General features: G+C 42.6%; 1 protein-coding gene across 5 annotated transcripts in view; it reads right to left on the reverse strand.

Moving 5' to 3' along the window:
• Positions 1–12,402, reverse strand: part of HECW1 (HECT, C2 and WW domain containing E3 ubiquitin protein ligase 1) — a 253,174-nt gene that overhangs the window by 180,022 nt on the left and 60,750 nt on the right. For 2 of the 5 annotated variants that reach the window (XM_030505556.1, XM_030505468.1), the window contains exon 2: positions 10,898–10,955. The exons of the other annotated variants lie outside the window; for them this stretch is intronic. In XM_030505556.1, the coding sequence (XP_030361416.1) occupies positions 10,898–10,924 (27 nt within the window). In that variant the 5' untranslated portion in view covers positions 10,925–10,955. The remainder of the gene's footprint in view (positions 1–10,897; positions 10,956–12,402) is intronic. 5 annotated transcript variants of the gene reach the window in all.

Here is a 12,402-nt window from a genome sequence, read left to right on the forward strand (position 1 = left end):
GACAACTGTTTTGATAAAAAACAAAGCTCATGTGATGTCTGTAGTGCTATCAAGATAGAAGAAAAGTTGATGTGTTACACAGGTCTCAGGCACAGTTATTACATATAAACCACCCTCACCCACTCCCCTGCCCCCAAAAGGCAACAGAAAGCAACCAAACACAAAGCGAAGACTGAAATATCAAGCTCCCTTCAGACACAAGCATGAATCTTTGCAAGCAAAAGGTTCATGAGTGTACGTATCAAAGGGTTTACCCTGCAGAGCTCAGATCTACCCATGCAGTATTCCCACCACCTACACTTCCCTCTCTGCCTGACTCTCCTGTGTGCAGTCAAAGGGATCCATATACACACACCACAAGAGGTTCATTGCTGCTATGAGTTGTGAAATTTCTGCCACCATGAGCACCATCCCCTGCAGGAGCTGTGTATGGTTTCCCTCCCTCTATTCCAGGCCATCAGCAAGGTCCCCATTTCCCCTGTGCTACGTCCCTCACATCAAGGCCAATACCATACTCCCAGGTGACCATGCATCTTCCTCTTCTCTCCATCTCTTTTTATCCTCAAGGCATAGCTCCTCTTCCTCACTCATCAATATCATCACCTTCCCCTCACTCATAGGCAGGAAGGGATAGGGCACACGGCATCACTTGCTTACCACACATAGGACAGGCACTAGATTAACATGTGGGGACAACAAACACACAAAACCAAGGAGGAATGGAAGAAGGGCCTTCTCACTCATGGTTCCTTTCAGCTGACCTCCACTCCGCAGCAAAGAGAACATTTTAAATTCATACTTCGTTCATTGCCCCTGCACTCTGTCATGCTGCTTACCCCCATCTGTATTTCTTTAAGAGAAAAGTGGTTTGAAGTGTCAGTATCTTAACCTCCTCAGGCAGCGAGGCAGGTAGGTATTAGCAGGCTGTCGAGTATTCATGCCTACATCAACCACTCCTTTGATCTACAAACAACAACAAACTATTGCAATAAACCAGTCTCTGAACCAGACACCAGCTTCAGAACATGCCTTCAGCTCCATCTTCTACCTTTCAATAAGGCCTAGAATATTCCCTCACATTTTACAACTAATTGGCTCTAGAAGTCCTGTTATTATCATATTACCTCCAGACAAATACAGAAATGCATCTATTTGACTATGCTTGATCCTGCTTCCGATAAAGTTAAAGGCAAAACTCTCTCTGTTTTCAATGACTTTGTAAAGCAAAGGAAAAACTGTTTCGTTGTCAACAGCTGCAGTTCACAAGGGCTAATCCAGACCTGGAAAATCAAGAGTTCATATTTTAGCTGAAGCACTTCGAACACTTTTGTCCATGCTACAACCTATTCTGTTGGAAAACACATTAGACAAACATGTAGAACAGCAAGTTGCATTTTAGAACACAGATCACAGAACTAACTCATAGAATAAGATCTCAAAATCTAGAAACAAACATGTCATTTGACAGGTTAGGATTAATTAGAATATAATTACTTTTAGACCATGATATCTGAATGTTTTTTCTTATGCAATTATAATAATAGAATCCACACACTCTATTTTTTTTCCAAAGAAAAGAAGCCCCTCATGGATTTAAACTGGAACATCAGCCACTGAAGCATATTCATCATTACTGCATGGTTTTTGTCTGCTGTCACTGGAGGGCAGAATGAAAACTGCTTGCAATATTAAAAGTGTGAGTTCCACATTTAAGCTTGTTCTCAACAGACTGATTTCTTATGCCTGTGTACTCAGGGAGATCATGACAACATCCTTCTATTTTTTGTCATAATTTCTTTAAAAATACATATATTTAAAGTTAATTCTGTGTGGTGTGGTTTGTTTTCAAGAAAAATCTATTCTAACAAAGGTTTTGAGGATTAAGAGTTCTTACTTTGCACTGAAAAACAGCAAAAGAAAACTGGTTTATGTTTAGTGCTGCCTCAGTTCCAACATTTTATTGTTAATAATCCTGATGCCATTAAAAACTTAACATTACTAAACCCACAAGGCATAGTTTAAAGGCAGGATCTTCCTGGGCAGGTAGAACTAGCCTCAGATAGCTATCTCCAAACCTCTTTGCTACTTACTGTTTCATCTTTATTAAAAGTTGTTTATGCTTTGATTGTATAAATCATACTAAATTGCTATTATAATTGTATTCATGAGAAAGCAAAGAAACCGGGGAAGCTATCCCAAGAGGAAGTGAGTAGCTCTGCTATTACAATCTCTAGCTAAGGAACAAGATTCAGGTTTTACAAAGAACTGGCTTTATCTAGGGCACAAAAATAATCCTACATGAGAGAAGAGAAGCTGCATTCAGAGACTCTGCTTTCCTCTGGAGCACCGTAAGCCAGTTCTGAGCTATACGCTGAAGGTTTTCTGGGGAACTGCTAGCCAAGGTTAGATGAAAGGTAGCCTGGTAGTTCCCCCTGGAAAACAAGTACGGGCATAGAGCAGATTTTCAAGCAGAAACTGCACGGAACAACCAGAGAACTAGATCAAGGAGATGAAGAGCAAACTGGTGCAGGCTCCTCCACCAGAGACAAGCCCCACTGACCACCACCAAGACAAACAGGACCTGCACATAGAGCTGGGCAAGTCCCATTCTGACAATATCTGAACTTCATCCACACCTACTGTGCTGCTAGTACACCTATAATACAATAATTAGGTACTACTATGTTAAGGTCCTTTCCAACCCTAACTATTCTATGATTCTATGTTGTCACACAGTCATATGTACGGTTGTGTATAATGCTCACATTACTCCAGGAGGTTCTAAATTACTCCAAAAGGTCTCATGAGAGTTTTCAAAGACGAAGAACATCTGCAAAGGTGACTGGGGATGGTGTATTCCACTCACCCACAGACAAAAGCACAAGAATGGTTCCGAATGAAGGTTCAAACCATAGTTACATTTAACTTTAATAAGGACAGTTAGCCTTAACCCAATGCTTTTTTGCTGCCACTGAATCCTCACAGAAGAGAAGTAATTACAGTTTTTAACACTACACTTGAAGTAAGGCCCAAAGGAGAATTTTTTTTAACCTACTTTTTTGGTAACACCACCTCTGTCAAGGAAGTGTCCTAAATCCACCAAGGATTAGGTTCTAGGGCATTGTGATGAAAGCCTACACTTTAATTAGCTAGTATTTATAGAAGCCTGCACAAGTAAGCAAGTTGGAACTCTACATGGGTCTGCAGGTGTTAAATCTGAGTTCCAGAAGAAAGCCTGAGACACTTGCATCACCAGGCAGCACGGCTGCAGCCACGCAAGCGGCCAGACCCTGCCTGGATGTGTTGGTGTGGGACTCGATTCTAGCCTCCTAAGGACAATGAGAACTACCTCCTGTACCACCTGTACCATTCCATGCACAAATCAATGAAGCAACACTTTGGTCCACAGATGCTACTTTTAAATTGATGGTATTACTTACTGGATAAAATGGTACTCAACCTTAGGCAGTAAAGTGGAATGTTAATGAGGTTAAAACTCCACTTTTTATTTCCATTAAGGGTTCTCAAGCACTGCAAGAATTTATTTGTGTGTATGTATTAGATTTGCATGCAAAGGTTTTGGTAGCAGGGGGGCTACAGGGGTGGCTTCTGTGAGAAGATGCTAGAAGCTTCCCCTATGTCTGATAGAGCCAATGCCAACTGGATCCAAGACAGACCCCACCACCGGCCAAGGCTGAGCCCATCAGCGACGGTGGCAGCACCTCTGAGAGAATGTATTTAAGAAGGGGAAAAAGTTACTGCGCTGGAGCAACTGCAGCTAGAGAGAGGAGTGAGAATATGTGAGAGGAACAGCTCTGCAGACACCAAGGCCGATGCAGAAGGAGGAGGAGGCGCTCCAGGTGCCAGAGCAGATTCCCCTGCAGCCCGTGGTGAGGCAGGCTGTGCCCTTGCAGCCCATGGAGGACCCCATGCTGGAGTAGGAGGATGCCCGAAGGAGGCTGTGACCCCCGGGAAGCCCACGCTGGAGCAGGCTCCTGGCAGGACCTGTGGCCCTGAGAAGAGAGGACCCCATGCTGGAGCAGGTTTGCTGCAGGACTTGTGACCCCACGGGGGACCAACACTGGAGCAGCCTGTTCCTGAAGGACTGCACCCGTGGAAGGGACCCACATTGGAGAAGTCCGTGGAGCACCATCTCCCTGGGAGGGACCCCACACTGGAGCAGAGGAACAGTGTGAGAGGTCCTCCCCGTGAGGAGGAAGGAGCAGCAGAGACAACGTGTAGTGAACTGACCACAATCCCCATTCCCCATCCTCCTGCACTGCTGCAGGTGAGGAGGTAGAGAATCTGAGAGTAAAGTTAAGCCTAGGAAGAAGGGATGGTTTGGCTTTGGTGGGCACTGGCATCCGACCAGTGTCAACCCACCACAGCATTAGACCTGCAAACAGGAAAGACACTAATTTGACAGATTTGTCACTGGTAATGCATTAGCTCCATGGCTACACACTAATGTTGTTTCTGGTACTACTTCTCTCAATATTGGTGACAAATTAACTCAATTGCTGTATTTTTCTAACCTTTAACCAGAAGCCAAATGTTTGTGTTAAAGACATTCAGGTCTGATTCAGAAAGCATTCCTGGAAACAAAAACAAACAGCTCTGTTAGCAGTGGAATTAATGAAGCTGTTTTCGTGCAGAGCTCTGTCCTTCATCACCACCAAACCTCTACTGGAGTCCCAGCTTTTTCATGTCCAAAGATACAGATAACCCCAGTGACACTCCCGGCTGCTGGAGCGGTGATGGACAAGCTCTACCTGCCTTTCCTCTAGCCGAAGCTTGGGTCTCCCTCCTCTCCCAACCCATGAGACTTGTAGAAACATAATTATCTCAAAGACAACTATTCCTCTCTGTTTCACTTGGAATTAGCCAACGGCTTCAGCAGTAATTAGGTAAGGGAGTGAAAGATGGAGAGAAAGCACAACTGGAGAAGTCCAATCAACCCAGGAAGATAGACTATTAAGAAAATGATTAAGAGCCTCACTGATTTAATCGATTACTCACAGAAGGGAATTTCCTCAGGTGTACAGCTCTGCAGAAATGGGTGCTAGGGCATTGCAAAAGCCACTACAAAAACATAACAGAAATCTAAGCAAAGCGACTGTGAACAGGACCTGGACCTAATACATCACACACCACTATTCCCTTTCTAGCTTCACTCTTTCTAATTAGGGTTTTGTCATACAGAGTCCAGCGTGTTCTCACCCTGTGGAAAATTGTAGTTACAAATGAAACAACATACGCTTGTATTTTCCACATGGATTTTGTGACAGATTTCCAGCTTACCAGGAATCCCAATGTGAATTTTTTCTCACGTGTTAAAGGAGCCATCAAGGATGTAATTTTTCTTCAAGAAGCAAAGAAATTCAGAGGTGGGAACTTAGTGTCATGAAGAATGGACTAATTTAAATTGCAAAGTATAGAAACCACCCTCATTTATATTTTCCTTTTTTAAAGTCCCAATGCAATTAGTTTATATTCACACAGGAGTCAGAGATAATGTATTTGACACGGCTTTCCCCCTGTTTCGTAGAAAATTGTTTTTCATTCTAAGGCTAGCTCTGTAAATTGCTAAATATTAATAGATTTAAGCATTTATTGATTTTAATTAGTCTTTTATCATACAGCATTTCATAACGTAATGGATTTTTTTCAGCTGGGTTTAAAGCCATGGATCACATTTTGAGAGCAGACTTGCATTTCCCAGTAAAATCAAAACATTTGTGCTTGTCAAAACCAAACTATTTCCACGTGTCATTCAAGGAGCAAAGCTGCAAAATACTACGGAAGCAATGGAGGTGCTCAGTGTGGAAATCCTGAAAGTTAAAAGTGTGTTTGTGTGTTATCAAAAGAAATTACAAAGCCTTTTATCTTAGATTTTTTAAAAGGCCCATGAGCTTCTAGCTGACAACAGCCAATAGAGCAAGAAGAGGTTTTAAAGAGGCATCAAAAGGCACACAGCGCAGACATGGTTTCCCATGGTTCTCCAGCACAGACATCAGCTTGCACACGTGGGTATAGATCTATGGAAAACTTCCCAGTTCTTCTGAAGTGAATTCAGCGTAGGCCTGACCTCACATGTCTTGGATGAGAGGGATGGACTCTTGACTTCAACAGACTTTGAAGCAGCTCCTGTCCCACTGGGTCATTTGGGGTTCATTTAAACTCCTAAACACTCAAGGTTAGACTAAATCCCTAAATACTCACAGCCTTTCACTTCCATGATAAAATGGGAAGAATGGTAAATTTATCGAATCTCCTTGCAAGAGCTCTTGTCCTAATAACTGGAATGATAGCATTGTTCAGTTGTGCTGGTTTTCAATACATGCCTGTGTTTCTGCTGGTGCCCTTAAACTCCCTTGTGCGTTCCCAAACGTATAGTTATTCCCTTCCAAAGTTGTCAGATCATAAGCAAGTAGAGAGAATTGTTCCTTCAATTAAACTGGTGCTGGAAATAGGAACCGTTGTAAACAGGAAGAGGGAGTTGTGCCAGAAATTAATCTATTTCTTAATTTCTCTATTAAGATCCAACTATCATCCCAGCCAATACTTATATTACTCTAATTAAAAAGACATTAGGAGAGCAAGGGCTTTTGTTCACAGCACCACCTCTCCTCCTACCACTGCCTTCCATCTGCTGCCTTCACTGGCACCACCAGCACCTAGCTTAGATCTACAGGACAAGTTGGGGGGGTTCTTTCACGCTTGCAGGTTGGCTAACCACCATCCTTTCCATAGAATCATAGGATCAGCTAGGTTGGAAAAGACCTTTAAGATCATCAAGTCCAACCTTTACCCCAGGACTGCCAAGTCATTTGCACCCGAATGGATTTTGGTGGAGCTGTTGGCTCTTCGCCGATGAGACAAACATCTGAGAAGAGTTGCAGGGTTCAGAACACACTCTTTGTGACCGTTTGGTTATCATTAGCAAAAAGATAGGCAACGAGGGTGCATAAAGTATGGTATAGTATGGGTTGTGAATCGCTTATTCTTTAGGGTTGAAACTAAATGATCATAAGGTCCTTTCCAACCCAAACCATTCTATGATTTTGTGATTTTGGATATATGGGAATGCTTTGGCTGGGAACTAGCCTTCAGCAGAGTTTCCACCTGCGTGTACTGTTTTATTAAAACGTAATTCCTGTAACTGATTTTTTGTTGTTTATTTTTGTTTAAGAACTACACTGAAAAAGAATGTTTGAGAGGTTTCTGTATGTTGAGTCCTAAACAAACCACAGGTAACAACTCTACATTAACAATGTTTGATCTTTTTTCCATAACTTGGGTGATTAAAAGGATGAACTCCACACATGATAAACTAATTACAGGTATTTTTTTACTAATATATTGCTAGGTGTCCTAATGTAAACACACAAGCATACTATAAAAGCACATGTGCTATAGTGACAGGCTGAGAGAGCTGGGCTGGTTCAGCCTGGAGAAGAGAAGGCTCCTTAAGGGGAGACCTTAGAGCAGCTCCAGTGCCTAAAGGGGCTACAAGAAATCTGGAGAGGGACTTTTTACAAGGGCAGGTAGGGACAGGACAAGGGGGAATGGATTTAACCTCAAAGAGGGGAGATAAGGAAGAAATTCTTCCCTGTGAGGGTGCTGAGGCGCTGGCACAGGGTGCCCAGAGAAGCTGTGGCTGCCCCATCCCTGGCAGTGTTCAAGGCCAGGTTGGACACAGGGGCTTGGAGCAACCTGCTCTAGTGGAAGGTGTCCCTGCCCGTGGCAGGGGGTTGGAACTGGATGAGCTTATAGGTCCCTTCCAACCCAAACCAGTCTGGGATTCTTCACAGGCAATGTAAAAACCCACGTAAAACTCTGGAGCAAGGAACTGCTCCCAGACACACACTCCCAAGCCACGTGCTGTGCCAAGTGTGGCTGCATCAACAGCACAACCCCAAGGTGTTGCAGTAAATTACATTTGCTCTCCGTTCCTTCCTCAAAGCATCTCAGCATTACAGACCTTAAGTCACTTTGTGAATGGGAAGTAAAAATCAACTGATACACCTACCTACCCACACTGCCTGGCCCACACATCATGCAAAACCTATACTGAGCCACAGAAAGAATTTTCTGCATGGAGATTTTCTGCAGGAGACCTTATAACAGTCTTCCAGTACCTAACAAGGGCCTACAGGAAACCTGGAGAGGGACTTTTTACAAGGGCACGTAGGGACAGGACAAGGGAACTGGCTGAGCTTTAAGGTCCCTTCCAACCCAAACCAGTCTGGGATTCTACAGTGGCCACAAACAGATCAAATATAAACACAAAGCTCACACAAAAGCTGATTTTTATAAGTGATGGATCAATCTTTTTCCCTAACAAAGGACTAAATCCAAACCAAAAAGTTAAGATGCTGTTCTTTGCCTCATCTAGGGAAAACCTTTTAGAAGTCAGAAATTACTTGCAGGAGCCACCATCTACTAGTGCACTAACCCCTTTCTAACTGAGACCTTCTTTTGATTGTGTCATAACATTTTCTTTCAGCTGCATTTGTACCTTTTCATTCCAGATTTATAGCCTGCATTGAGCTTTGGGCACTTGCATATGGCTAACTTTTCTATACTGGTTGTACACTTAAGGGAGAGAAAAGGGTGCCCTGAAATACCTGCAGGAGCATGACTTCACTCTGTTGACTATACAGGGTATACATAAGAAAACTAATACAAGAAACTAAATTAGGTGCTTAAACACAGGGGCGTGAAGAGTGTCCAGGCCTCCCCTAGGATTTGGAAGGGTCCTGCATTCCCTGTACCAGTCCAGTCTTCACACTGCTAACACTTATCTCAAATGCCTACATGCAACTCGAAAGGCATATCTGCAAGGTCAAGTAAATGCCCTTGCACATACATGCTGTTCATTGCCGTAGACTAAATAGTGCATCTGGTTTGCTTGTCAAACTTATCAAATCTCCTTGCAAGGAGGAGGTAGGTGATATATCTAATAGACAGCACTTTGTGACAAGTACTTTTGATGTGCGTCACTTCGGTACATCTGATTACAGCTGCCCGCATAGACTGAGGACCAAACTTATCTTAACCAGAAGACGCCCCCATAAGGAGACAAATCATCACAGCCAGCTGAACATGCTGCAGCATATAGTTAATTTACTTTCTTCCTGCTGTCGTGTCAGCAACCTATTTCTGGCAGGTTTCTTGGTGGGGTGTATTTAATCCAACCTCCAGGACCTCCTGTGTGTTGTATGTAAGGGCCCAAATTCATTAAGACACTCAGGTAGTGGTGAGGGATGCACTTGTTCGAAAATTGGGAAGATTCATCATCACAGGTGAACTTGAATATGCTGCAAAACAGATCCTTCTGGTGGCCAAGGAAGATATGGTTTTGCTCATAAGTTAAATAGGTATAATGCACTCTGCTTTACTAAAACAAATCCTATTCTCAATCCTTTTGATATCCCTTCTGCTACTAAACAGACTCTTTCTCTTGAGTTTCTTCAGTTGATAAAAAAATATGCAACCCTACCATGACCTATATCATCTTTTTGGGAGGATATTTCATTTAGTTTTGGGACTAACTGAAAATAATTTAAATACTTCCACCCCCGAGTAATAAAAGAACCTGTCAAACACCTCTGAAGATGTACTTACCTGATGCAATAGCTGCAAAATTCAGATTACTGTCATGTGAAATGTCAGGTTGTGAAGAGTTTTCATAAGCTAGAATATTCAAGGATTACTTTGCACTGGAGTCCTCCCGTGAGTCTTTACCACATTATGCGAGACTGTATGCACTGTATATAGCACATACATCCAGGAAGGTGTCACATCATGTTTAATGTAGAATAGCACTGAGTTTGCAGCTACAGAGAGGTGAAAGGAAGAGTGCTGTTCGACATGGTCACACAGACTCTCAGTTGTCATCATCGAGAGGCTGCATGTATTTCCTCAGCAATTACAGTTCTGCTTAACTTGCACAGAGGCCCAAGATCCCCCCCAGCAAAACTGCCAGTGCCTGAGGCTCTTACTGGCTACTACAAAGTGCAAAACTCAACACAGAAAGGATACGTCCTCATGAAACTGGAAGAACATAATGACCTATTACATATATGGCTGTTCACTGAATTCTTCCTCTTCACAGAATTGAAGTTATTTGGATGATTAATTACAAAGAAAAACGCAGAAGCAAACACACAAACAAAAGCCCCAACCATAGCAACATTTCAGTGACAGAAATAATACTAGATAAGCTTGAATGCACATTCTGGCTCTCTTTGATAACGCATTGCAATTCAGAAGACTAAGCTGTGCAGGAAGATGCATACAGCAGCAGTGTGTTATGCATGCACGTGATCTCACAGGCTCCCCTGGTAAGTGGTTAGTGCCAGTTACACACTCCTGCATCTCACACATTAGTGTCTACCGTGATGGCAGATTTGTGTGTCGTGATGACTCAATTAACTCACGGTTAGAAGCAGGTTTCAGAAAATGCCTTGTGAAGGTGAGTGGTTGATGCATTCTGTGCTTTGCCTAGGCATGGATGCGTGCAACTGCAATGTCACAGTTGCCTGCTGCTCCCAGGACCTCCTTGCCATGATCTTATAATTACCACGTCTTGATTCAATAGGAATTCTTGGGCAGGCCACACAAAACCAACACTGACATCAGATGGATGCTTAGCAGGTTACGAAAGAAAGAGAACAAAACATAAACAACAAAAGATCGCTTCAAATGAAGCTTGATTGGACGTGTTGTTGAAAAGGCGTTCAAATTACCTGAACCACTTTGTTTGATCTTAAACATGGACCGGGGGCAGCTGCAACGAGCTCCGAGCTTTGGCACATTCCATTATATGAATGGTAGTGAATTTATAATGGAATGGTATGGATGGGGTTTATAATCAGAAAAACACACTGACCTTAACACTACACAGGTGGAGCAGCATAATGACCCGCCAATTGTAAGCGCATCAATTCCTGGGGAAAAGTTCAATGAGGTTAACTCAGCATGTGTTCCATAACCAACAACAGCCACATTTTAAAACACTGTTTTTGCCACCAAAACCTCTCTGGCTTTGCCAACATTTATTATTTGATTTGTTTCACTGTTTGGTACCGAGTATATATCTTACCCATGTTAACAGTGTTACTATAATACGTTCCAGTAGGGCTAGACGTTGTCATACACTTCATTGCTGAAATACATGTGTTTAAATAAAGAAGAATGGTGTTAACTACAATAAACATTTCAGACTGTGTAAGATTAAGCATTATATTCATTCAACTTCGGAAGAAACTGAAAGGAAACAAAAGACACCAGCGATGGACCTTCAGCTTCATCGAAAAATCCTCGCACTGAGTGAGCTCAGGTGGGTGGCAGCCCACCAGCATTTCCACTTCCCATCAGTTTATTGAGAACCTGGGATACTGCTGGGGACCAGCCACAAAAAGTAAATTTCAATGTATCATACTGGAGGTGACTGAGTACCCAAAACAGTTTGAGCGGCCCAAGATCAAACCACAAAATACAGTGAAACAATATTCTATGTCTCAATCAACCTCAACCCATTTAAAAAACAAAGCCACGTTACAAAACTATACAGAGAGAAGCAATGAAACAAAGGAAAACTTGAATCTGAATCAGAGAGAGCTCTTCGGCAAGGACAGAAGGCTTTCCAAACATGCAATAATAAAACTTTAACAAAAAAGAGAAAGACATCCACAATTTAACCACAACATCTATGATGTCTGTATTTCAGTTCATTCTGCCTCCTGTATGTGACCAGGGCATGCTGAAACTTTACAGCTTCTCCACAGCACTAGCAGGGAAAGCACCTCAGCAACCAGACTGTCCGATACCAGCATCTCCTCACACCACACACCTCTGGAGACTGTCATCCCTCCCTAACCTGCATCCGCACCAGCACTTTCTGCTGTGCACTCAATGACAGCTGAGAAGGCAAGGAAAAAAGCCCTGTAACAACATGATCGAAACCACTACTAAAATTATCAGTTTAACAAGAGCACAGAAATGAAGAAGAGAACCAAAAGCAACAGCCAAAGTAGTGGATTTTAGGACGATGTTCTATTGTTCAGAAATGTTTAGCTAAAAAAAGATTTATAAACCAAAACAAGGTCATTTGATCATACTCCCCTGAGGTTAAAAGGCTTTCAAAACACATAATAGCCATGAAATTAAACACTACAAAAGCACACATAGCTTTGTCATCTCCCTCTGTGTTTCAAAAGGCACCAAGTCTCATGGATATAATCCATTTTAGTCCCAAATTTACAAACTGCCTGTAGTCTGGTGGCCCTTTGCTTTTATTGAAAAAGCCTATTTACACTAGAAATAAAGCAAGGTGATCCCAAAGATGGGCAAAGAGCCACATCAGCTTAAAAGACAACCTCAGAGAAGTTCAAC

Source organism: Strigops habroptila, chromosome 1 (genome assembly GCF_004027225.2).
Source record: "Strigops habroptila isolate Jane chromosome 1, bStrHab1.2.pri, whole genome shotgun sequence".
Classification (NCBI taxonomy): Eukaryota; Metazoa; Chordata; class Aves; order Psittaciformes; family Psittacidae; genus Strigops; species Strigops habroptila.